The 27,963-nt window shown below is 39.4% G+C and overlaps 1 protein-coding gene across 2 annotated transcripts in view; it reads right to left on the bottom strand.

Annotated features, from left to right (window-relative positions):
• The window catches only part of RCAN2 (regulator of calcineurin 2), a 99,973-nt gene extending 72,229 nt beyond the window's left edge, over positions 1 to 27,744 (bottom strand). Inside the window, exons 1-2 of one of the 2 annotated variants that reach the window (XM_068936995.1) lie at positions 27,538 to 27,744; positions 17,951 to 18,177 (exon numbers count right to left, since the gene is read on the bottom strand). In XM_068936995.1, coding sequence (XP_068793096.1) covers positions 17,951 to 18,175 — 225 coding nt within the window. In that variant the 5' untranslated portion in view covers positions 18,176 to 18,177; positions 27,538 to 27,744. The remainder of the gene's footprint in view (positions 1 to 17,950; positions 18,178 to 27,537) is intronic. The other variant, XM_068936996.1, reaches the window with a different exon arrangement.
• Between the last annotated feature and the right edge of the window lie 219 nt (positions 27,745 to 27,963).

Genomic DNA, 27,963 nt, shown 5'->3' on the forward strand with positions numbered 1-27,963 from the left:
TTCAGTGGCTACTCAGAAATCCTCAAATCAAGCCATTTCAGCTAGTTCACAGTACAGAAGAAAGGAGTCATGTCTTCAATCTCCCATTTGCCATTCTCATTCAGCATCTTTTTGGCACTCCAACCTAAACAACTAATAAAACCCTACCAGCTCCCTGATCTTGTAGGTCAACAGTATGTATGTCATCCCATTCCAATTACATTTTAATTAGCACTGCTTCTGGATTCATATGCCAAGTTACTGATATAACCAAATAACTTCATTTGCATTTTGTTTTGGACTGAAAGACTTTCAAAGTTTCGGGTTTTTTTTTTGGTATGTTAACTGGGAAGACGTGATTTTACACTGCACTTACTCACTCAATAAGTTAATGCAAAGCCACCTTTGTGGTATCATTAAAATGATTTGCTATTGGACATAGCCAACAGAAAAGGAGACCTATGGAACAAAAATCTTGTCTGATAATCAATGCCCCTGTATTCCTATTGCTACTTGGGCTGGCTATCCCTGCATCACATCCGAGTTATTTTTAAGAGTCTAATATTGATTTTAAAACTGGGTCAAAACCCTACTACATTGCACATCAATTTGTTACATTCTAAAAATAATTTCATTTACACTGCAGAGCACTAACATGACTGCTATTTTATCTGTCCATAAAGACAGATATACAAACACACTATACATACATATACGCATGCACACACACAGAGAGGCTGAGAGAGTTGGGACTGTTTAATCTGGAGAAGAGAAGGCAGGGGTTAGACATTAATCTTACCAACGTAAATATCTGATGGCAGGAGAGAACACGAAGTAAAGATAGAGCCAGACTCTCCTCACTGTTGCCAGTGAAAGAAGAAGCAATGAGCACAAGGGAACATAGAAAATTCTATTTAAACCCCAAGAAAATTTTTCCTGTGAGGGTGGTCAGCATTGGAACAGGTTACAGAGAAAGCTGTGGAGTCTCCATCTTTGGATATATTTAAAATTCAACTGAACACAGTTCAGCAACCTGCTCTCGTTGTTCCTGCCTGAGCAAGGGGTGGGACTAATGATCTCCAGAGGCCCCTTCTAACCCCAGCCTTATTGTGATTCTCTGTGCATATGTATATAATGTTACACAATATAACTGTAACTGAACAAGTCTTATACATCTTAGTAGGACAACTGGTGCACACCCTCAAGTCAGAATTTCAGATATTAATGGCTCTGAGTTATAGTAGCTACAGCACAAAGTGAAAGATGAAGTTTAAATATATATATATATGTGTGTGTATATATATATATATATATATATATATATATATATCTCAAAGCATAAGTTTGACAGTCAGGCTTTTTTTTTTTTTTTTTAATATAGCTAGCTTTATTTCCATACAGGAAACAGATAGACGTTTCCTCTAAAAGCAAGATATTGAGACTTACAGGAGTATCATGTACATACCACATTTCATGTTACAGTGAACTGTGCTTTGAAGATTACATTTGTTTAGCAACAGTCTTGTCAAAACAGAGTTTGGTTTTTCATTGATGTCCTCTAGATATCGTTATCCTCATGAAACCTGGATCAAGCACCCTTCTTCACACAGGTTATAGAAGAGAATCTAGCAGATGGAGAGGAGGCTAGACTTTATGAAATGGATTACAAAAATAGAGCTATCAGAATAACACATTTTAGCAAGGTTAGGAAAGAAGTAGAAAATTTAAAGCACAAGAAAGAAGTGGTGTCAGGAAAGAAGTTCCATGCTTCCTTTCCAAGCTTTCACAAGGTCCTTATCTCCACCTTCTGGTGGATTAATTTAGACAGATTTCAATAATGAAAACGAAAACATCCTAAAGAGTTACATAAAAGCTTACGTTTATAATAACAGTGCTCAGCAGTTAGTTTCCCTCAAAAAATCCTACTATATTTTTCTAAGGCTACACAGAACTTACTGCTTACCTACCTACACGAGGTGCAGTACTAAGCAAATAGAGTGAAATAGCAGTGTAGTCACGTTCATGGGGCAAGTAGCAAAAGTTTAAGCCTCTTATTTTTTCCTCCCTTCACAGGGAGGGGAGGCAGGGAGAAGAGGAGGAAGAGATGTTCTTTTTAAATAAAGCATCCACTACTGATGCTTTTAGGAGTGCAGGCTGGACAGCAAAACTAAGCCTCAGAGAGCAGGATTTGCATTTGATCCAAGGCCTGAGCCACCAAAGTTTGCACTGTATTTAATTTTCATGCACTTATTTCCCCCATAATTCAGATTCTAAGTCTTTCAAACGCGTTCCAGGTATCTTTTTCCAAACGCTACCTGTTTCAAAGGAATCAGCTACAAAATACTGTTCATTTTGAGTCAGAAGACGACTTTTTTAAACACTGAAAAGCTGTTGGTTTCATAAAGTTCAGCTATGCAACCCATTAAGTGCTTTTTTAGAAGCTTTCTCATACTTTTAGATTCACAATTTACTGTTATCAGTATAGCAAATATGCTATTTCATCAAAAGTTAGCTAGCACAGTAGGAAAGCCATAAAATCGTGAACAAATATCACAAGAGAGTGAGGTATATGCATACAGAGATAACACACTGGATATTAAAAAACACATTAGGATTCTGAGCTCAATAGACAACTAAGTAGTATTAAAAGCAATTTATTAATGTAAGGCACTAAGGAGCAATAGGTTTCCTGTGGTGCTAAAAAAAAAAAAAAAAACAATACTTGCTTTTTGGAAAACTGCCTTCAACGCTGCAGAACACAAACTTCAGGCACATAAAATTTTTATTCAAATCTTGTAGATGACTCAAAGACAATCAGAAATTCAACTGCAATTTACAAACTGGCAGTGGTTTAATCCAGATGCATTTAAGTGATTACACAAACTGACACTACATAACTCAAGTTTCAAGAATTTGTGAAAGTTATCACCATAACTTCATAACTTGAACCAATACTACAATCAAGTGTTTTTTTTTTTTTTTTTAATTTCTAGAACTATATTCTAGTTGAAGAGAAAGTAACCTGGAAACTAGGACCGGTGTTACAGCAGAGTTCAGACCAGAGACACATGCAGCAGCTCCCTCCAATCTTATAATCTGTAAGTAAGACTGTCCTCCAGGGGAAAGCAAATAGAAGGAAGAAAGGAAAACAGAAGGTAAAGACTGCAGGAATTCCCATTTCTGATATTTTCTCTAATCTCTGACAGAATAGGAAGGCATGTATCTCAAGCATTTAGAGGGAGGCCATGATGAGAGCTATATCGTTTTCTATTACTATTCAGTCAAAATAAGCGTCAGTAAAAGTCTCAGGTCATCAAAAACCAATTTGTGGAAACATACTAGTTTCAGTATCACTTAAACACTGAGGATTCTAATGGAATCTTAAAGACAGACTGCAGGCTCCTTTGAGCTGAAGTCAAAGCATGCAAGCCAGCTTCAAGTTCTGTGAACGAATCAGAAAAAGCTGGAAAATTAACTTTTGTTCTTGTATCCCAAGTGCACGTCTTCACAGTATTTCTATTCCAGGGTCTCAGTGACCCCTAAAGATGTCCAGATGTTTTGCTTTTGCTCCCACAAGGAAAACAATCTGAAATTTCAAGTGTTTTGCTAGATGTAAAGAAAATTGGGTAGGAAATAAAGGAGTCTTGATAGTGTTAGCCCTGCAAATCCTTGGAACATCTCCCTGCCAGTGCATACCATGTTTTTTACTTTGTTTTGGAAGATCAGGTATCAGAAAGATAGAATGTTTATAAGCTTCTCCCATTACCCAGCTTTGACTCCACGTTCAACCCATTACTGTCCACTTGCTAGCCACATGCGAGTTCAGAAATTAAGCATCTTTAGCACATCAGTCTCCAGCATCTTCATCAAGATCCAAGTTGCATTCCTTTCTATCAGGATCTGCATTCTGACTCTCATTCTGCTTTCAGCTATGTTGAGTCTCTGTGGAGCAACCCTGGACCTAAACTAAACACCTCAAACAAGTGCCCAAACTTTGATTTTGCACAGCTCTTCAAAATGTAATCTTTAATTCTTTCTTCCCTGCTAGGTGGTTCTAGAAATATCGTCCCTATTTCATAGGCAACACTTCCACAAATGAGCAGCTAGGTCTCAAGACACCACATGAGTAATCTCCAACTTAACTAGCAGGCTTAAAACCAGTATCAGGACTCTATAGCTTCTTCTACATGAAGAAAGTTAAATAGCACTAAGGCCCGTTCCCAAGTCCTAATGCCAACCACGAGGAAGCAGCAAGAGCAGGGCTGCTCCCCGAGGGTGGATGAGCTACACGCTGAGGGTGACCACAGCCCAGGCAGTGCCCTCACCCACCAGGCCATAGTCCTGTGGCATCCGAACAGGGTGTACAAAAGAGGCCAAAGGCCATTGGCGGCCTCAGGCACAATAAGCAATGGACTGGGGCCAGGTCTGCCCAGGGAGCCTAGGCAAGGCCAGAGACAGAACCACAAACAAAGCTATAAACAAGCCAGGAGCAGAGGGTACAGGTACAGGTCCCAGGTGAAGCTGGTCACAGTAATCTGGATCCTTTTGGTGTACTTGGGGCCCTGATGCTAACTGTCATGGGCTGGCAACATCCATGCTATTAATCTGTAGTTACAGTAGGGTTTTTTTGGAAATAATTTAACTCTTATCTTCCAAAATGCCAATTGGGAATGATTCCTAGGAATCATTCATGCCTATTCCTAGGAATATGCATATTCCTGAACTATGCCCGGAAATTATTAGGGAGAATGCTGTTTGGGCCAGAAGTGTTACATGGACTATTTTAAAAAGTCAATTTAAAAGATCATACATTATAGTATTGGAACTAATGCTAGAGCATTATTTGATTTACAGTACCAACACAGCCTAAGACTATAGCATTAAATAATGTACTTTCATGCTTATTAGGACTGAATTTCTTTTCAGTAGATACTTGCTAACATTCAGTCAAGAGACCCAAAATAATATATCAATTTAGATTTAACGAAAATGAGACAAGATAGAAGTCTTCCTTGAAAACCAGTCTAATGAATAGGCTATAAACAACTGTAGGCTCAAGTTAAACTGTACTTTTTATGTTTTCCCCTTTTCTCATCTTGGTTACTAAATCAGATACAGGCAACTATTTACATATCATTACTTTGTAGCACTGCCAGTACTGTCCCTTAGGAGGACAGAATCTATTATACAGGTTTGAAAGCAAGCACACTAAACAAAGTTATATTGCTTCCCAGCTATATATTCCAGTTATGGCAACTTGTATTAGAAGTGAAGAAGAAATTCAGTAATTAAAAAAAAAACAAGAGTTTGAAATCCATACAGGTTTAAAAAGCTGCATGGCTAAGAACGCTGGGCTCATAGTGAGCCACAACACACTGCAATTAAGTTTAAGGTCCATCTAAATTAATATCTAGCTACACCATAAGGAAAATGCTCCAAAATAACACTGATAATGACAACAGTAGCAATTACCCTGTAAAGCTGTGTTTTCCAAGGCTGAAATGGGACTTGAATACACTTAGGATTAACACACATTGTTGGCCATATTGCACAAAACCAGTAAAGATTAAAAAGCGTACTTTGTATTGCATACTCAAATGACAGAGTATTTACAATTCTATTCCTTAATTTAACAGATGGTATTTTTCTCCTCTTCCCACAGCTGAGGAAAGAGCTATGCAGTACATAAAGGAGACAGCAGATGGCACCCACACCACTTAAGACCAGAGCACACAACATCCACTGATGTTATCCTTCAGCTCACAGTGTGTTCACTCTCAAAGATTGTTTTTTTTTTCCCTGACCCAATCAGGATTTTCCAACCCAAATGGAGTTTTCCTTCACACAGTGTAAGTGGTCTAAATCAGTATAAGCTAAGTTTATTTTCACAATTAAAGTGACCCACTGCATGATTATTAGGTGCAAGGAGAGAGATCAGAAAGAACAAGTGAAACAGTGCTGCTCATTTTCATAATTTATTGTGTTTAACATTATCTCTTTTTTAATCCAGCTTTCAGAGGTGAGAACTATGTGAGAATCCCAGTTTCAAAGCCCCTCCTCTGCCTAACTCTGTACACATAAGGTATCATGACTGCAGAAAAAGGGAGGGGAAAAAAGCCAACAAATGTGCTTTCGGTGCACCATAAAGCTCAAAAATCAGATGGCATAAACCAGAATCTTCAGTTTTCCTAAAATCAGTATCATAGAATACTAACACAACCTATGTTTTACAGGCTACGGTTAATAATCCATATGGTACAATAAAGTGGATAAAGCATAACAGAAGGTTCTTCAAAAGCAAAGGTACCGAGGGCATTAACTGCTAATGCAGAAGGAGGAGGAAAAGGCAGGTAAGTACTGAATGTTCCAAAAAAGATCAGCCTACCCTCATATATGTATTGCAAATATACAGTATACTTTAAAAAGGCACAAAATCTTAAGACAGTTACTGCCCTCGCATTACTTTCAGCTTCTGAAGTTCTCTGAGGATCCAGGGTCTGTTAATGTCTGTTCAGATTCCCTTTCCTGCTAGATATACTACTAGGAAGTAAATCGGTGTTCCTATTTTTCACAATGGAATAATTCTTATTCCGAATGCAGAGCTGAGCGACATTCTGCTAATAGGAGGGAGAGGAAAGAAAACAGATTGGGCTGGAAGATGCAGAGTTATACACAGAACAGAAGCTATCATACTGTCATAGAAAAATCTCATTTCGTAAGGCATTCAGTAAAGGTATTTATAAGGATAAGACAAAAATGCATCTCTTTCTGCTTCAAAATTCTAAGAAGTTAAATATTTGATTCTTCGACCTGACAAAAAATGAAATGCAGATATATAGATTGGATAAATTATTTAAGGGTTGTTTTCATTGTCACTACATAGCATCAACCTGATCATCCGTTTTAGATCAGCAGAAAGACTATATAACGCAGTATGCTTCTGCGGAGAGAATCTAAACTGTGCTTCCGTGACAGGTACCTCTACAAAAAGACTTCAAGATTTAAGTACATACACAGAACTCAATGCATCTGCTATACGCAGGTCAGAGAACAGCAAGGAGTCAGGAAAGCCTTCAGTCTCAAAAAGGTAGAGGATGATAGAATAAGATAAGTAATGAATAAAAGTGTTTCTTTGGATAAGACTTAGGGTCCCAAACAGAGGTATAAACTTTATTATTTAAATCATTTGAAACTAGAATAAAAAGGAAGAGAGATTATGTTCCTAAGCAGCACTCCTGTACCGTCTGTGGTAAGTGCTTCCCCCTTTAATTGAAAGGCAAACAGGAGCAACCAGAGTGCTCGTATCAGAAGCGGCTACATGAAAGAACATAAGGACAAAGCAGCGGATAATAAAAATTTGAAGAAATAGCTGAAATGAACTGGTTTGAAGACTTGAAAATTTGAAGTTTAGATACAAGAGCATATTGAGACGACAATTTACACAAGGAGACAGGAAGGAAGAACAGGATGACAGTGCTCTGATGCATTTCTGCAGTTCTCATTGACAGCAGCGGAAATGAAAGCAATTCATAACTCTCTATATCAAAACCTCCAAGTCAGACAGTGAGAAGCAGCAATGCACATTTATTCACAGGAACAGGCTCACCAGCACATAGAAATAGAATAGCTCTAAGTTAGCCACATAAGCATAAATTACTATATAATCTGAATTTTGTCTTTACTTGTCTAAGATTCTTGGGAGAATCCACCTGAAAGCTCTGCAACAGGAAGAAAACAAAAGCAATTGGCGTTAAAGATAAAAGAAAGCAACTCTTGCTAATATAAGATGTCAATACTGCATAGGAGCTAGCCTCAAGAACAGTGCCTGCACTGCATCCATGCTCTCATTTAGTTCGTATATGGGCCTGTCCCAGGAATTGAAGAAAAATTGTAAAACAAAACAAAAACAACAAACAATCAAATAAGAGACATTAGTTTCCAAAGAGGCAGAAGGCTAACCTAGGCAGGCCTGTGGCTTGAGGCAACAGTCTCAGCCAGCTGAAATACCCATTCCCTTTCCTTCCACTTCAACACTGGTGGGAGTTCAGCCTCTTAATGAACTGAGTGCATTTTCAGTCAAGGATATCACACACTCCAGCTATTAAACACACCAAGAAAAAACCCAAACCTTTCAAATAGAAGTACTCAATGAAGAGGTACAGTCAGCATTCAGAAGAGGAAAAATGGAAAGAGATATCCATTGTTTCACATTTACTATTGATTTTAGAAGTTATCACCATAGTGCCCACAAGTCTATTTTTGGGGCCTTAAATGGGCCAACCCCCACTGAAATTTAGTACAGGGCTGGTACTTCATTTCCTCCTCATCTTCAAAAGATTTCGGCTTTGCTCTTTTCTCCTAAGCCAGCCACACACTGGAAATTATCAGATGAAGTTATCAGATTTCTCCACAATACTAGTTCCAACAAAGAATTTCTAAATGACTGCATGCAATAGTCTGACAATCTTTATGCTTTTTAAACCCACTGCAAGCCAGTTAAACAAAAATCCCACGTATATACTGATCTGAATCCACCTCTGATGTAATGTAATAGATGGCTACATTACTCCCCTGCCAGAGATACTACAATTTCTTGTTCCCCATCCAAGTGTCATCTGAACGTCCAGCTCTTTAGTTAACATATGTGATAGAGGCTAAAGAGCTGGACAAAAGGTTTCTCCTATCCCTGGGATGTACATATTACATCTACCATTTTGCAATGCTTCTGCTTCCATATTAAGTTTCAAAGCTCAGTACAAGAGTCACGTAACTCAAGCAGGGTAGAGTGTCCATAAAACGCAATCAGGTTAGAGTTTAAAAAAAAAAAACACTGACAGATGTAAGTAATCACAGTAAAGCAAAAGAATACAAAGGTACAAGCTATTTCATTTTTGAAACCATTCATGCAGTGGTATCACACAGGAAATTAAGAAGTGAAACAAAATCCTCAGTTGACGGAACGGCATAGCTTATCAGATCATTTACAAGTTACCCTATCTAAGGACTGGCTCTTACAACACAGCCATAGAGAAATCCTTGCACTACAGACACGAACGCTTGAACTTCCATCAACTTCAAGGAAACATCAATTCACCTAGCACAAAAGAATAAACTGATTTCAAATGCACAGAAGTAATTGATAATTTCTTTCTCCTTGATTCAACATCAAGTTTGTCCTCCCACCTTTGTGCCCAAATCCACTGCAGAATTTGTCTTAGCCAATGCTATAATTTTCAAGCTGCTGGCTCTCTTCTGCACCCTATGTTACCTGAAATAAAAGAATCTAGTCTTCAGAAAAATGGAAGGATACTGGAAGGTTAAGTGTTCCCTTTTTTCTGCCTCTAATGTAATTAATAAACCAAATAATTCTTAAACTCTGCTGCAGTGTTCTTAACAAAACACTTATTTTCTATGAAACATTTCAGAAAACCCCTTAAATAATTAGTGATTATAAATGCATTGGTTTTTATTGTTTTGAATGTGATTAAGTCAGAATAGGGCCTTTTAGTATGCGATGTCTTTATGAAGGTCAGCGTTCATTACCAATTCATATAGAAGCCTTTTCCTTGGGCCAGAAAACTGATATCAGAACTTGCGGATGGATTAGGACCTCTAACAGTATTAAAATAAGGAACAGCTGCTGCCCTAACCACATTAGGATGGCTTTACTGCACTTTTTGATTACTATCAGCTAGAAAAAACAGTTATTTGTTGACTTCAGAATGACAGTTTGCTGGAGGGAAAGGGACAAAACTGTATTTGGTTATTAGCAGACATTAGCAGATAAAAATTACTTATTAGAACAAACCAAAGACTGCTATAAGTTACATAAAAGGTAATTTTTTCCTTTAAAAGATGGAGCTCTTGCTTGTTTCAGCAGATATCTGAAGGGTTGCTTTCTTACTTTAATATGCACAAAGCCAACACAAGAGTTTTAATCAGATTAAAAAAAATTCCTGTAGAAGTTATTGCTGTTATTTATTCTGAATGCGGTCTGGTGTCCTCCCAGCTTTATATTTCTTTACTACTTTAAAAAAAAAAAAGCTCCATATTGCATCTGAACTCTCAAATATTTTCATTCAGGATAATTAGAAAAAAAATAAAGTCAAACTGTTCTCTTTCAGCACAAGTCCTTGGTTGAACTCCACATGCCAGCTAACACTGGTAGCAAGTTAAGAGGAAAGGCACACTAGCCTCAGTGTTCCAGGCCAAATCTTGACTTCCCCAAAGTTCAAAAGGCATCCGAGTCCAGGAATTTGGTTCAACCTATTACAGGAGACAGACAACTGCAAAATGGAATCTTAGCCTTAAACACAGTACAAATTTAGATTATCTGGATCAGACCTATCCACAGCTTATCCTACGATGTCCATTGTGCTAGAAGAACAGAAGTAATTAACAGAATAGGAAAGATTCTTTACTGATCTACAGATAAGACCTTGCAGTTCCCCCCCCAGAGCCCACAGACTCTCATGGCACTACAGAAGGTCCTTTTAAACCTTACCATGAATTTACTAATACATAAAGTGTCTAATTACTCAAAATGCTATGTGTTTTAATAGGACCGAGAAGAAAAGTAAGTTCTTATTAAAAAAAATAAAGTGAATTCCTTATCCTGAATGGTCCTTTCCCAGGAAAGATTTCCCACCCAGGTTTCATGAGATAACACGTGTTCCCTCTAGACAGAGTAGAGCATGACGACAGAAAGCCAATAGTATTAAGAATTTTTCCATAGCTGCTTTTAAGGAGAAAAGCTTCCAAATTTAAAAAGCAGACAGTAATGGCTGTCTTGTGTGTTCTGGAAAGAACATTAATCAGTTTATTTTTGTAAATTTACAAACAACTAGTATAGCTAGATGCTTGTAAGCACTACTCCACATTTCAGCTGCAGCAAGTAGAGACCTACCTTTAACCCAGTTGGTCTTCTGCCAGGCACATTCTCCCATCAAAACAAGGGCATTTGTGCACCCAAGCGCCCTGTTTGTGGGTGGGAAAGTAAGTCCACATACTACATAAGTTATATAGACTGCATCCACATTACAAACAATGGCATTTCAGGCCCAGAGAGGCTTGTTGCTTAGAGGTTTTGGGTTTTTTTTTTGTTCGTTTTTGTTTTATAAAGTATTTGCAGAGCAGAAATTACACATTCACTGAACTGACAAATATTTGGAGCTTACCGATTCCCTGGAATTACTTAACGCCTGGAAGCGGAATATATTTTTGGTGATAATTATCCTGCTACCAGCAGGAAGAAAGGGGTATATGCACAGGTTCTACTTGACCAACTGTTACAGCCACACAGCCTTAGCGTGTCCTTTTTGTTAGGGGGAGCAACAGTAAGGTTTCTCTTTGAAGACTACCAAATCGTGACGATACTGACACATTTCTCCAGGAAAGCACCAGCAAATAGTGAAATCTTTTACTAATAGCCAAAGCCACCTATGGAGGAAGGAAAAGGAAAGAACGTCCAAACCGGAACAGACTACCACCTTCTTACAGTTCCGTTAGAAGTTTTGCTGATCACCTCAGAGAAGTATGCATGAACTCCCATTAGTACCCTCAGCAAGTAGTTTCGCAACAAGAACACGCTTAACTGACCTCCTTATAAAAATGTACTGAAGTTATGAAGAAGTAAATCATACCACTCAAAACAGTTAATACATTCTCTTCCTCCTGACCCAGAGTGAAAACATAATAGATCAAGTTTTAGTGAAGCTTAACTTCACAACCACCCCTTTTACTCCAGTATAACTTCTGCACCTTGCTGTTACTGTGATTCCACAGTACTACTAGGCAGAAGGCACAGTAGGCCAGGGAAGCCTCAACGTTCATTAGTCCAGATCACATGATCTAGTCATATGTTTTGGGGGATCTTGGGTGGTCACATTCAGATAGTTCATATAATACTGTCACTTCATGAAGTCAGGCGTAAAGTGTTTTTGCAGTCTACACTCCTTATATACACTACTGACCTTTGGTTGAAGAAACCACAGAAGTCATGGATACGCTACAGCAGATTTTATCCCAGCATCCCATTCCATATGCTGGTAAACACTTGACTAACAAGGTCTGGCAGCTTTATCACAGAAGATAATATTTGTTGAGTGATGAATATCAACTGTTCAATCCTGAAAAAAATTCCAAGACATTGAAAAATCCTTCTTGCATGTCAGACTGTAAAGACGGCCACCACGCAGCTGAAATAAAGATAAGACTACCACCCCAGTGTATATGTTAGATGGGATCTCAGATGCAGAACAAGAAAGTTCATAAAGGTTTTAGCTTAAATACTGCATTGCACGGGGATGGATTAGAAAGGATTTAAGATGAGGTACACAGCAGAATAGCTGCCACGGAAAATACAAGTTTTTCGGACTGTATGCTTCTCGGAACAAGAGCAGCCTTGATTATAAGAAAGAAGATAGTTCTTAGACTAGTAGATAAGTCAAGTCTTAGCCATTGCCCAGAAAAAAAGAGTGTGAGATAGGATTCCTACGATTCATGAAGCGTTGGAGGGCATTTTACTCCTGCAATCTTCCTTTGAAAACTATCAGATTCATATATGAATTGTTTCTTTACAGTACACTTTTTTTTTTTTTTTAAAAACAGCGATAGGCTAACATATTCATCCTATTTACAAAGCAGAACAAAACAAAATGCGTAGAGATTCCACAGCACAAAACACCAGTCTGCTTCGAGTGGTAGTTTCTGATAACGTTATCATATCAACAGACAACAACCTTAAAAGGGAGAAAAACTGAAAGTAAAACAAAGCAACAGTAAGTGTACCAGGAAGGCAAGAATGAAGCCTACATTCCTTTCCAGCCTTGGAGTGGTGACTTCATCTTTGCTAGGGTGACTTTCCATTGAGTCCAGGCTTGAATACTAATATTAGAATAAAAATAAGCATGCCACCATCTAAATATAATGATGACTCAACACCTAGAGGCTTCAGTGATGTAATATGGCCAAAGAGGTTCTGACTTCACAGGCTAGATTTTAAAAATGAAGGCCAAGAGAACAGATCTCCCCCTACAGAAACAAAGCCTGCCTCCTAGAGCAGGCTTCTTGAATTAGCCTGCAGGAAAATGGAATCCAAGAAACATTCCACACATGGCAGCAGACACACTGGCTCCACTTTTGTTTAAAGGAGCGCCGAACAGACACGTCTCAATTATACTCTTGAGAGTCTGAGAGCGCCAGCAGAAAATTTCAGTTCCAGAATTAACATATAAAAAAGTTAAACACAACACAGTTGACCACTGAGAAGTTCAGTGTCTTTTAATGCCTCTTAAAAATAAAAATTGTAGCATGAAGATTTGCTTTGTTGAGAAAGCCGAATGCAAATACAAAGGTGGGGGGGGAGTCCCCTTTGGGCATATATTCCAACTATCACTCGAGATAGGCTTGGACTTTGAAGAGGATCTAAGGCTAATACTACATCCAAAGTGCCTGGAAGTCCAGTGTAGGCTTCTATAAGGAAAGAAGGAAGTTACTCAACTTATTAATAACATTGTAAAAAATAATGTGACACTCTCTCATGGAAATAGTAACTGTTCTCATAACAGAAGTCCTTCCATTAAAGACGGACTGTAGTTTCCATTAATTTTGACTTATTTTCTCTTCCCCTTTTCCCTCTCTGTTAAGCTTGGAGTTCAGGAAATACATTTCTATCACCTTCACTTCCCACCCTTACATTCACATACTGACCCTCCTCATCACCAGAATAAGGACACAAGAGCTCATCACTTCAACATATATTTGGTCTCAGTACTAGTTCACAGGTGGGGGGAACCACTCCCCTCTTTTTTTTTTTTTTTTTTTTGAATTACACTGATAAGAGGAAGCACTAAATACACCTTGTTTACCATAGCCCCAGCATCATGGTAAGACAAATGGAAATCAATTAATCTTTTATCACATCTTATTACCCCCACCCTTTCCTCCCAGCCCACGTATAACTATCAGCTTTAATAGGTGCTCGTTCCAATTTGAACAATAAAAAAGGAAAAGCACAAACAGCCCCTAAACAACTTGAAGGAACATTTTTCCCCAGTGTAAGCATATTCTAATAGTGACATTTTGGTGCAATATCTCCTGAGGTATTGGTGTCTAAAGAGTCAAAAACGTTTCACTTTCACAGTGTGCTTAAGAGTTTCAGCCTGAAGTAAGTTATATAGCCACATTATAGAACTTAAAGAAAGGAGGGTTTCTACAAGACAGTGATATATGCACAAAAGCACAACAAAAGTGGAAAGCCTGGGGATTACACATAGCAATTAACAGTTAAAATACACATACATGCACCCTCAAGAGTAAGAGTCATGCCCTTTGGCTTTCCACCATGCTTTCTTTATCAAAGAGATAAAAGGAGCAGCAGCCCTTGTTCAGTCACACTATCAGCCAAAAATAACAGTCTCAATTTTGCCATATCTTACTCACATAAGTAGCCCCATCATTTCCCCCCCCCCCCCAAGGGTCACATGGTAAATTGTGGGATTCAGGAGTAACTTTATTTTTTCAACCTCTTTACAGTAAGATCTCCACAATCCAGGTCAGTGCTGTACACTCCAAGCAAAACAAAAAACCTACCACACCATTAACAGGTTACAAGCCAAAATAAGTGATCATGAATACCGTTCCATGACTGGGAAACGGCTGAATCTGATCCTAGCTTTGCTGCAAGCCGGTTGGATAGTCTTGGGGGGGGGGGGGGGGGGGAATCCACTACTTCTCCATACCATTGTTTTTTCCCTTGACTAAAAAACAGTTTTTTAAAAAACACATTGCACGGAAGGTACAGTTTTACTTTCTGTAAGAAGGAACAGGCTGTTCATGATGGAAGTGGGAATAAGTAAGACCACCTCCCTTCAGTAGTGGCTAGCTGTTAGTTCGCTGAAACTACTGAGCCATTCTGTACAAATCCTCACATGCCCATATTATCAACCTAGCTACGGTGTTTTCCCGACCTACCTGAAGATTTCTTTCCAAGAACACAGGTCTTAACAGTAGGGAAGTGTTTTTTGAACAGATGCTCTATTCTTATCATGTAAGAATACATGCATAGCAAGCACTAGTCTTCCTTCTGCAAGTGTTTAAGTTCAGGAAAACTGGGACTCCTGCACAGCTTCCTTTAAGCTAGATGGTAGTACCTGTCTTTAGATCTCACAGCTCATAGCCAGAGGGGATCTGTAGAGTTATGTTGAGGACTTAAGGTGCTAACCACAGGGAAACCCCAGCCTAGCTTGACACAGTTCCTTTGTCTGTAAAGGACATGACCTTTGGCTGCAGGAACTCCTCACTGCCAGAGGAAGGAGGTCCAAACCAAGACAGGCCGTAGCTGCCACCATCTCTTTTGGTAGGCAACACAGAAGCCAGTCTAAAAATGGCCGCACAACCATGTGATATTGCCGAAATACCTGATACAAGACGCAATGAGAACAAAGCATAGCAGCTTAGTGCAGATAGACGTGCACCCACGTGTTCCCTCACAATTGCTTCAAGCCAGTGCTTGAGCCTAAACTGGATTCTATCCTGTATCTGATTCAGAGTAGTTAAAATCTCTTCAGGTTTAAACAATATTTTTAAGGCATTTGCTTCGTAATGCCTGTCTTTGAGTCTCCTGCTTAGATATTTGTGTGTTAAAAAAAAAAAAAGAGTGAAGAATATAACTTGACAGCTCAGCCTCTGAGGCACTTCAGTAATATAACTTTAAAGCTGTCAGTGTGAATTCGTTACATGAATATTGTTGCGTGCCAGAGCCACTCAGAAGTTTATCTATTTAAATATTATTTATGCAGCAAGTTCACACACCAAATCAAAACATCCATTTACGCTGACAATTTTCTCTGGCTTTCTCTACTGGTTATAAGTAACTTCTGAACCAAGCATGCCTCCGATAAAAAACTTACTTTCTGCAAAATGGATAAAACAATGAATCTGTAGACTTAATTACAGCAGTTTTGTTTTTAAAAGGCTAGTGACTACATTGAATCATATCTTCAAATGCACATTGATCCAGCTAGCAGCACTTCTTAATTGTGACTGCCTTCTGAGACTTTTAACTTTAGATTAGTTACAATATAAAATAGTATCAAGTTATCATGTGTGCTCTTATCCTGCACTTCATTATTGAAGTATTATGAGTACAAATCAACTTGTGGGAACACAAGTATTTGTTTCACAGAAATAATAAAAATCGCAATCAGCTCCCAAGGTCCAGTGTCAGTTTTAATGAGAAATCTGAAGATAACGCCACCTTGCTGAATATAGACTTAAGGGAGTAACTACTTACTTGCAAACAGAACTGTTCAATAATCCATTTCATTGATAAGATTGTTTATGGACACGTGCATGGAATAGCACACCCAGCTCCACGGCTCAGCTGCTATTGAGACACATCCTTAAGTCCGGCAAGTCTTTGAGGACGGATACCCCACTTGGCTAAGCTAAACGGAATAGATGATTACCTAACTATCGGCTAAATACCAGAATACAGTTCTTCAAAGGGAAGGATCAGGAGCAAGTGTGGATAGCATTTCTGCAGAATGAAGAGGTTCTCCAGTTCTTAGCACACCTTTGTAGAGTCTTCTTTTAAAACTATTTTCACACCCTTTTAATATCAGAAATAGTTATGAAGACGTTCTCAAACTGCTAATATAACTGAAGTTAAAGATGTTTGTTAAGTTTATTGCTAGATGGTGATAGAAGTCCACAACACAGCACAACGCGAGAGGCTTGTTAGCAAAAGGACTTCAACACAGTACTGCACAATTTTCCAAGACTGCAATTTAGAGTATAGGATTTTCTCTCCTGTAAACATGATCATTTCATTTAGTGCTGTGGTACCTGAAGCTTTGTACTCTATTTTCTTCACTGAAAGAGATGTCAATGATGCAGATTTGGAGTACTCTTCTAGTCTGTGCTACTTCCACATACACAAAACATCATTACCCTCAATAAAGATATCTAACAAAAAAGTTGCAAGCAATTCCACTTGCACAGCCTCAGAAGTCATTTCATCTGTACCTTTTCTAAGAATCTTGTATCCCCAGAGGTCTTGTTCTGTCAGTCTTTGATCTGGTAACTTCCCCCCCATCACAGAAGCCCTTTGTCCATCTTGGCCACATTTTAGTCCCAGTGAATTTGACCTATAGCTGACGAGGTGCCCGGATAAAACTAATTCCTTTCAAAACCCAAACACACCTTTACTGCTGCCAGCTTGTCTCAGAATTGAAAATTTCTGAGAAGACATTTAAGTAGCCTCACATGTGCTTATAGCAACTAGCCTAGATTAATTTCATCAGACAAACCTCCAAACTATCAATTTTATACTGACCACTCCATTGAGGAAAAAAAACCACTAAGCTAAAAAACAAGAACTGAGCACTTTCCTGCAGAAAGTTTGGGTTTTTTTTGAAGAGTATGTTGTTTTCAGCCATCCTGTTCTAGACCAACTGCAGAGCTAGAACATATTTCCAATTCCAATATAGTTCATCTTTCTTCCTCTTTTCTTTGTTCTTACTAGCATTCATTTTAGGTCTTCCCAGTAAAACATTATTTCAGATTATCATTTAAAACATTTGAAAAAAGAAATACAGGAAAGGCAGCCTCCCACAGTGATATGTGATCAGCAAGCAAGAAAAATTCTCTTTCATGTGTTTAACTTTGCCACCTCCATCATGACTGCAACCATGGTTGTTATGGAGACATGTACCCACACTTCAGTATTCTGTAAACATGAACAAAAACGTTTTTGTTCACACTAGCTGGTAAAAAGGCTTAGGTTATTGAAATAAACATCATGGCAAAGTGTTGTGATATACCTTAAGAAAGAACTTAAGAAATCTATGATTCCGTTTCTTTTCACATGACAAACTTTTAAACACTGCAATTTTAAAGAAACAAACACAAACATCTCAAAAGTATATATGCTTCTCTTACAATAAAAGTACAGAAACTGACACTGTACCTTACTGTCCTCTCCTTCAAACACAGACTGGTGAACATTACAAGCAAATAGAGAGTTTGGGAGATCGTTGAAGTCAATTATTTCATGAAAATCTTCCTCTGCAAAGCGTCTCTTTAAATCGCTGTCTCCATCTATGGAGTAGATTAAGAACTGTCCTCCATCCTCTGCGATGCAGCCATAGTGACTGAGGTCTCTCATTCCAAAGAAGATAGAGTCTCCCCTCATTCCTAGCAGCATAGAGAAGAGAGACAATTACACTAAACTTTAAAAATATATATACGTACACAAATCAACCCAGAAATTCTTGGTTTGGGGCTTAATTTACAGGTAGTTAAGGTATTTCACACTATTTTAAGGCAACAATTGGCCTCTGAAGTAGGGCACTAACATCAGCTTCACAAAGCCTCAAATAGTGACTTCGCTTTAATTCCATCTATTAGCACTGAAAAGACCTAACCATATCAGCATAAGCTGCCAAACGCATCCAGAAGAGTGGCACGATTTGAGTCCCTCTTGCCTTAAAAGAAAATATTACATTGCAGTTGGGTTTAAGAGAGTCGTGTTTCTTCTTAGGAAGGCAAACCGAGTTTCCAGTCAGCTGAGAGAGAAACTATACTGCGCTGGACGAGAAGAAAGTGAAATAACTGAAAAATGATATCAGGCTTCAACTCAAAGCAAAAAGCTGACCCTTTTGAAAAGCTGCACCAAAGACTGAAGAGCAGTACTACTCACACATGCTGTCATTGCGAAGAACACTATTAAGACATTATCACAAAGAACCACCACCAACTTTTTCCTCCAGCTCCAGGGTAGAACGTGCCCTGTTTTTCTATGCCCAGTAGTAGTTTCTTTGCTTGCATTTTAATGACATTAGGAAGCAAATAACAACAAAATAGACTTAAGTAAGAGTAGAACTAAGTGTTGATTCTCACCTCCTCTAAAAAAATATTTCTGCTGATTTTGGAGGTTGAACCCCAAATCCAGAGCAGAAAGGTAATTCTAGGGTCACTGAAGGATATAGAAGTAACAAGTTCATACATCAAACACTATCCGTACTGTGGATACAAGAGTAAGCCTCACCCCAGCCAAGGAGATTAAGGAAAGGTCCAATTAATCATCAGTGTATTCATTAGCATAAATTCAGCTATTTATCACGGCTAGCACAGACAGTCCCCGGTATAGGTATATTACACATTATCATACTCTAACTTCTCTAGAGCTCCAATAAGTTGATTAGAATTTACATAGAAGAACAGTTATTGCAAAAGAAAAAAAAAGGGAATTAGTAATATCCAATCATTGACTACTTTTCCTCTTTAAGTGGTTAGAGAGCTATTTAAGCAGTGTGTTCATCTTTTTCTTACTTGCTCTTGCTCTATTGCATACCTGCCATTTCCTATTAATACTTGTACATACCGGTTCAACTAAACCTTTTAGGCCTAAATAGTGTCCAAAATTAAACCCTATGTCTTATTTAGGCTTAATCTCAGGAAAGCAATGTGAAGTTATGGATCTGATTTACCACGCTTGTGCCTTTTATATAACCTCATTTCTACTGCAGCTCTGAAGAGATGTTTGGCAGATGACCGAGTGCATCGTTCCACAACCTCACATTACAGAAACGTCAGTAACTGTTACTGACAAAAATCTCACCGTGAATTAAATCTTAAAGGAAACAAAACAGTATCACATTTAAAAGTATCAGCTTTGGAGCAGTACTACAGGGCCACACTTACTGTACTCAGATCACTTGATAAAGATTGATTCATTGGCCAGTATAAATCAGAGCACTAAGGCTGGAAGGTACCTACAGTGGTTACCTAGTCCAACCCCTATGATCAGGCCAGGTTTTTCAAGACCTGGTCCAGAGCTGAACTGTCACATAGCCATTGAATGCTGCACAGCAATAGCACTCATAGAACAGCTAAGATCTTGTGACCTGCAAGCTCTCCACAGATCATTATATGCCCTCCATTTCCAGGTACTAAAATACATTACAGAGAGCTAAAAACAGAATACTTTCCTAGTCCTGTATTCCAGGCATGTATTTAGGGGTATGGGGGGGAGAGGGGTAAGGGAGGGAAAAAGAGAGAGGAAAAGTTTAAAACAAACAAGGATGTTCTAGATATGATAGGGATGCGGTGCTTTAAGTAAGCTGGTATAATATGAAAGCCTCAGGCTAACTAGCTCTTTATGCTGATGACAGGTTTTTAGACTCTCAGATACACACTAATGTCTTTGCCAACTCAGTTTAACATTAACAAAAGTATCTCCAATTACCTCTAAGTATTTAGTTCTGACAGTGTTAAAAAAAAAAAAATTGCAGCAAATGATGAAGGAGATGGCTAGACTTTTCAGCAGCATATATTAGCCCACCAGGAACTCAATGCCATGGTAATCCTGCTTCTGATATTTGCACCAATTCACTTAAGCCTCACTGAAATATAAAATAGATTGCACATTTCACTGTAAGCATATCCAGGTTAAGTACTATAAAGAAATCCTAACAGCAAACACTGTCGTAGAGGAAGCCATCACAACTTTAGCAAAAAAATGTTAATAGATATCTGCTCCAAATACAATCACCTCTAAATTTGTTTGCCATCATGTCTAGCCTGCATCAAGCTTAGATTCATTGCTTTTATGTTTATGAGAATAAACCACAAGTCCAATATGTTGCAAAACATAACTTACATGGCAAAACAGACTTTTGCCACTGGGTATGAAGTATTTCGCTTACAATAGGTAAACTGCTCGCAATAAGTGAAAATACTGAGTATCTTGTACTCACACCAGGTAAAACCTTTCCTCCCCCCTCAAAGAAGTATTAAACCAGAAAAGTCTGCTCAGCAGAGAGGTGATTTTCAAAGGCAACTTTAAGTAACGAAGACTCAAAAGGGTAAAGAAGATATGAGCTGATGGTGAAGAGCTGTAGAAGCCCTCAAGTGTGAATTCACATTCACTAGAAATTTTACTGAGGGAAGAAAATCTTCATGACTCTCATTCTCAAAAAAAAAAAAAAAAAAAAAAAAAAAATCCACAGAATCATCCAGGTAAATAGCTAGACAGGAACCTGCTACCTGAATGGAACCTAAAGCCACGCTAGAGAAATAGGTGCCATACATTATGGATTTGTCTTCCATATGCATCTCTAATTATATTAGTCGATTAACTGCACTTTTTAGTATAATAAATAAGCTTCACTTCCACTGTACAGTTTAATAATAAAGTTAAAAATGACTTCATGGTAGCTAGCTAGTTTCATGCATTCTGTTCCCCAATGCATGACAAATCTATTAGGGTGTGCAGAGAAGTCAATATATATATATATTGAAGTCAGGAAAGTCTACACGATTCTTCTTCAGTAAGTTATAATTGGTTTTTGTTTTTTTCTTCCCTCCTTTCCTTCCTCCCTGGAAGAGCCATATCATAAGGAACCAGAGAGAGGGAAGTGATTTTTTTCCTGTTTTGAATCAGCCAAAACCACTGCAGCAAGCACTAAAACAGTAAGAACTGAATTCTGAATTATAACAGTGATGTTTAGGTTTTTAAATCATCTTATCTGGCAATAGGGACAAAAAGGTAGCACCACCTGCTATACTGTATGTTCGTTACAACGTATGGGCTTCCACCTGAAACTGCAGGTTAATAAATACTCCTAAGATACATTGCACAATGCTAGTCTTGCTCTGCTGGAGCTCTTTAAATAACGGGAAAGTTTGTTCCTTGTTTTGACCAATTATTGAGGCAGCCTTGCTCAGCGGGACTTCAGTATTGACCACAGGCCAACTTGAAGAAAGTAACTGAAACTTGCACACCTTTTGACCATCTCTTTTTTCAAGGCTTTTTTTTTTTTTTTTTGGGGGGGGGGGGGGGGGGGCAGCGCAGGGAGAATGACCGCACGCACACACACTTGTGTCTTCTATTCTTGAGATACACCTTAAGTTCAAATCAGTTTCCCCTCTACTAGTAAGTGAGTCTGTAATACCCTGATATTATATCCCCTGCCCAGTGAGGGATGGGACATGCAATACACACATTCTTAATAACTGTGCAGAACTAGTACATAGCAAAGTAAAGCCTGTGAGCAAGGGCTATACAGTATTAAGTACAGCACCACAGTTAAAATGAAATTCTCACTAATCAAACACATACATGCTCTCCTCCAAAAATAAATTGTCTACGAGTTTAAGCTCAGTAATAATCAGCAAGTACAAACATACTTGAATCACCACATCATTTATTAGCACATCTCAAAACCTTAGGCTGTAAGTTCAGATTCTTTACAGGACAAACCAGCACTTCCGCCAAAAGATGCTATATAATCTGTCGCACACCTCGGGTCGCTCACTTCCAACACTAGCCACTTCTTATGTGGAGAAAGGTCCCAGGCTACATTTTGCATTGGAGAAAGCGTTTGTGTGCTCATGCTGTAAGTCAGATCAGTGAACCGATCCGGCTAAAAGAAAAAGTTTACTGATCCAGTCTAAGGAAAAAAAAGTTTAGTTTCAACTCCATGAGATAACTGATCTCATTCACTTCTTGGCTGCATAAATGCTGCAGCAACAGGGAAGAAGAGATCAGAGTTTGTGAACAGAAGGACAAGGGCAAAGATTATGATTGTATCTTTCAGCAACTAATCTACTTAAAGTATTCATGAAGTTACAGTCTGAGTTTTCACACCTCTACATGAACTTCATAAGATGTTCCTATATTGGGGGTTATTTTCAACCAGTCATGAGCTGGGATTCCTATTTTTATAGGATAAATAATATTAGACACACTAGATTTTAATGTTAAATTCTTCATTACATCTATCAAAAACTTCAATATTCAGGAGGTTTTTTGGTTTGTTTTTAAGAATTTACTCAGCCATTTCAGGCAATACTCTGTCAAAAATAGTCTCTTTCCAATTATTCTACTATTTTAGAACATTGGCGTTTGCGTGTCAAAACCCTTAAAACAATTAACTTTTAGTCACATAAAATCCATGAAATGGATTGCCATATAAAATAAACGCAGTTAAAAGTCATCTTGTATGTAACTACAGATGCTATACAACCACTGAGCCCTATTTCTACTTATATTAAAGAACCTTTCCATAGCTTCTGGCAAAAAAGTTTACCTACCTCTTACAATCCCTTTTATATCGCCAATAAAGCATAAAGTCATCCCAATAAAAGTAAATCGAACTCATCCTACTTTTGAAAGGTAGTGAGTTCAAATGAAGTTGTTTGCTCCTCCTACTGCAAATAAGGAGGATTTTCAAATTCTTAAGGTAACAGAAGCTATCATAATGCCATTTCTTTTGGAACCCCGTATTTATGACAATGCCATAAAAATAATCCCATAAAGCTAAGGAATCTTCCAGCATCAACATTTGCGCCGGCTGGATTCAGTCCACAAGACCTTAACATGGGACAACGCTAGTAAACTCCACAGTAGGACTATTCCCGCCAGAAATCTGAGATACCAAGTCCACCCATACATAATCTGTGTTCCTCCATTTTATTTTTTATTTCAGTCTAGGCTTTTAACTCCAAACTTTTAGGTCAGAAAATACATTACCCAGAGACAATGGGAGTACACCAAAGATTGCATTACCAGTCTTCTAACTCTTGAAGCATCGTAGCAACGACCACTTTTCCACACTATATGTGCAATCTCCCCATTACTTCTTTTGTGTAATTTGCATGCACAATTGCATTACTTTGAAATGTCTTAGGTCTGCGTGAAGTCCTTCTCCTGCGGTCAAGGGATGCGAGATCTTCCTTCCGGATAGCTCAGAAGCATCACATGTGACTAATCATGTAGACCTTGTAACTGAAAATTCCCCACAGACTATTGGGGAACGGTAAGTGTTCATTCTGTTATTGTAGATGTACTGCCTCTAAAAAGTAGTAGCTAAGTAAATTAACAGAGACCAGCAGAAAGTTGGTGTTTTCCATATGCATTTTTATTTGCCAAAATTCACTGGCAGACAGTAAGTCTACTGAAATTTCTGTTAGTAGGACTGCTGTATCAAAAAAAAAAAAAAAAGTAGTGATTTTCTAGTGTAAAATTCAAAGTGCAAAGATTTATATCTTGCTATGAGTTTAGACCCCTACAGAGCAAAAACTTAAGCTTAAATGCTTTGCTGAATGAAGCTGGAGTTCAGTGCATGGTGAACATCAGTCATGTGCTTAAGTATTTTCCTGAACCAGTGTCTTAATGATCATCAATCACTTATTGATTTATCCACCGTACTTATGGAAGCTAATAAGATATTTCCTCAGTGACCATTTTCCTGTCTGAAGAGTTTTTAAGAAGTCCCTCAGGGACATCAAAAAACAGACACATATCTCTTCAAATCACTAGGAAAATTTTTATTTTTATGTTTTAAAAGCACTGCTTGCCATGACAAACAAGATGACTAATAATAGAATAAAAAACAAACAATGTTACAAATAGAGGCTTTAAATATAACCACTAAAAACTAGAAGTATTATTGAGTCCTCACTGCAAACCTCCTGGAAACAGTAATCCACAGAAATTAAGAAAACTTGGAAAAAAATAAAGCAAAAAACACATTGTGATTGTTTTTCTAGAAGGGTCCAGAACAAGAGCAAAGATTCCATCTCTGCTCCTACTTAAAAAACAAGCTCTACCATCAATTCCAACAGAAGAAAAAAACAACTCAGCAAGTAAAAGAAAGATTTTTCAAGTAAACTGATTATTTCAGGGAAAAAAAAAATATTCACCAACTTAATGAGAGCAGAAATACCAATTTCTGTGGTGTTGGTTGAAGGATGCCACTCCTGTTGAAATCAATTAGACCTACAGGGACAACTTTGGCAGAAGGCATGAGTGTATAAGGGGAAGTTCTGATGTTAATAACCTACTGAAGTTTCATTCCATAAAAAGAATACTGGAGACTGGTATTATTTTTATAAGGTGCTAATTCTTCACTATGGAAAGCTCCCACAGTCTTAAAAGAAGACACTTTACTTCATTAGAGAGAACAGAATGGGACCTCATGTGACAAAATTAATGAACTGTTGCTGCCTAAAAAGCAATATGGGCTACATTCATCCCTTTCTTAACCTTCTCCCCTACATTGCTCACCTGGACAATGACTTTCTCCATACAGCAATAAAAGTACTGGTACAGTGAAGTCCACCAATATTTTAACTTCGGCACTAACCAAATGAGTCTCCGCTATTTCTCTTATAGTAGTAAGAAAGTTATAAAGTGAGGAAGCTCTTTAAAAAAAACAAAAAAAACAAGAACAAAAAACAAAAAACAGACACACCACTAGCTGGTGCAAATCTCAAATGTTCTAATCCTTTTCACTGACATTCTAGCTGTATTAAATTTAGCTGAGCCTTTGCAACTATTTTCAGAAGCTTTTAATATCCAAAAGAGCTATTCAGCTTTATTCATCTAAAGCAGGGCTGCCCAGCTCAAACTGTTCAAGACCTGCATACTGTTCAAGAGGCTCAACTATGCCTCCCATGCTCTATCATTTGACCGGTAAGGGACTGTGTTGACATTGTTCTGCTAAGTAATCTGCACCTCCAGCTATGGGGTAAACAAGCCAGTTCGTGAGCCTGGTGCTCAACCCTACCAAAGTCAGGCCCCATTCCACACTGGAGAGATGATACTTTGGAGAGCCAATGTCAGGTGTGAAGATTTTAATATGCTACTCTTAAGGTCAAGAAGTCGCGCTACAGTTACAGTGCAACATTAAGACATTTCCCTCCCACCCACCCCCCAAAAAAAAAATCCCCAAAGAAATGACCATGAATTCTCCGATTATGTTCACTTGGCCTTTATGCTACACTACATTTAAAATCCAGTACTAAAACCTGCACACAGTATTACAGTGTCAGTACCTTTCAGCCATGTTTGTCACCTCACACAAGGTTCTAGGGAAAAATGCATTCGACAACCCTTCAGCTTGTAACATAAAAATTCATGAACATACCCCAGTTCCTACTAAGTCTCATTTTCCTTTTTCCTACCAGTAAGGAGAGAAAGAAACCACATGTCAGAACCACATGTAATGGGTTCAGTTCACATTGCCGAATTCCTAAGAGATACTCGGACACCATAAAGCTGAACACACCACGGCAAAAAGAGCCCAACAATCAAGCCAACAGAAGACTGCCTGGAAGTGGAACATATGTACACTTTTGAGATCAGAACTTGAGATCTGCTTTATCTGTACTGAATTTTTAAAGAGCCAAATGATGAAGGCATAATTCCAATAAACAGTTTTCTTCAGACAAAGAAAACCCAGTCAGACTATAAAATCCATTCAATGTCTACAGAACTTTTGGTACAACTTTTGAATAAAATGTAAATATTTTCTTGAAAATGTTTTGCTGCTGGTGCATAGGAGTCATTTATAACTTAAACAGCATTAAGGACATCAGTGCAATGACAAATATTTAAAACAGAAATAACAACAAACCAAGCCACAGGATCTGAATGCATACTACAATATTTGGAAGAGAGGAGACAAACTAGATTACACAGCTGACAACTCTCTCTCAGTAGTTTAAGGAGAGCAGGACCCTCCTGTACATAGTCCCTGTTTTAAGGGGGGGGGGGGGGGGGAACCCCACACATACATACCAAGCTGACAATCTACAGAAAATCTTTTTCTGTCCTTAATCACTGTGACAAGCTTGTAGTTCTTCTGACTGTTTCACATTCACATAGCATTCAAACTTCTGTCTGTTCAGGAATGATGTTCAACCTGATAATTCAGTTTTACTGCCTTAACTTTACTTTATAATAAATGCAGCGCACTTTCTTGAGAGTAGTTCCATGTTTTCATAGAAAAAAAATTTAAGAAGAAAAGCAACCATCACAACACAATGCACAAACCAGTTTGTATTTACAAATAAGTGCTGAAATTGAAAATCTAAAGCAGAGCCTCAAGTAAAGCATAAATCCCGATTATAATGCAAGTCTCATTTCTATATGATTAGAAAAAAAACTTATTGAAACCCATCGTTCATTTCCCCTCTACAAAGCTAGACTAACCCACAGACTCAGGAAAGGAAGGGACCAAAATATTTCTAAAGGATCTAGGAGGGGAAAAAAAAAAGAAACAGCAGAACCACCTGTTAAGCAAAGAGCAAGTCAAACCGGTGCGGGACGGCGCCGTTGACGCCACGAGCCTCCCTGAGGGACGCGGTTTCACCGCCTTGCTGCGCGCCGGCCCCAGGTGGCCCAAGCGGCCGGGACAGGTCCGGTATCACCGCCCTCTCCCCCGCCGCCGCCTCACCGCACCCTCAGGCGGCGGGACGCTCCCCCGCCCCGCGCCCAACGGCCGCTTCCAACGGCCGGCGCGGGGCCGCGCGCCGACCCCCGCGGAAGGGCGGGCGCTCAGGAGAAAGCCCCAGGCTCGCCCCGGAGCCCCCCTCCCCCGAAACGAGCGCCGAGGCCAAGAGCGGGGCCGGGGTGAGGCAGCGCAGGACGGCGGCGCCACCGGGCCGTTACATAACGCCGCCGCGCCGCAGGGGCACGCGGCGCCCGGCGGCGAGGGCGGCAGGGCAGGGGAAGGAGCCCAGCCCAGCCCGCGCCGCTGCCCTCACCTGCTCCTGCGGCTCTCGCTCGCCCTGCGCCCCCCCTGTGATGGTGGTGGTGGCGGCCGCCGCCGAGCCCCGAGCTGCTGCTGCTGCTGCTGCTGCCGCCACCGGCTCCTCCACCAGCGCCCCACGCTTCTCGCCCTGCCCGCGCCGCTGAGGCGAAGGTGGCGGGGGTGGGAAGGAGCCGGCGCAAGCCAATCAGCGAAGCCCTCCCTCCCAAACGAGCGGGCGGTGGGCACCAATAAGAAGCCGAGGAGGGCGCTAGCCCCGCCTCCCCCACCCCCAGGAGACGTTGCCCGCTCGCTGCGCCTCGCGCCGGGTCGCCGTTACCGGTGTGGGCGGGGGCGGGGGAAGAGGGGTCCGTGTCCTGGGCGCCAGAGCTTTCCTCCCTCAGGGTCTGAGTCCCCTCTGCGCTCTGCTGGGGTGGGGGTG

Source organism: Struthio camelus, chromosome 3 (genome assembly GCF_040807025.1).
Source record: "Struthio camelus isolate bStrCam1 chromosome 3, bStrCam1.hap1, whole genome shotgun sequence".
NCBI lineage: Eukaryota > Metazoa > Chordata > Aves > Struthioniformes > Struthionidae > Struthio > Struthio camelus.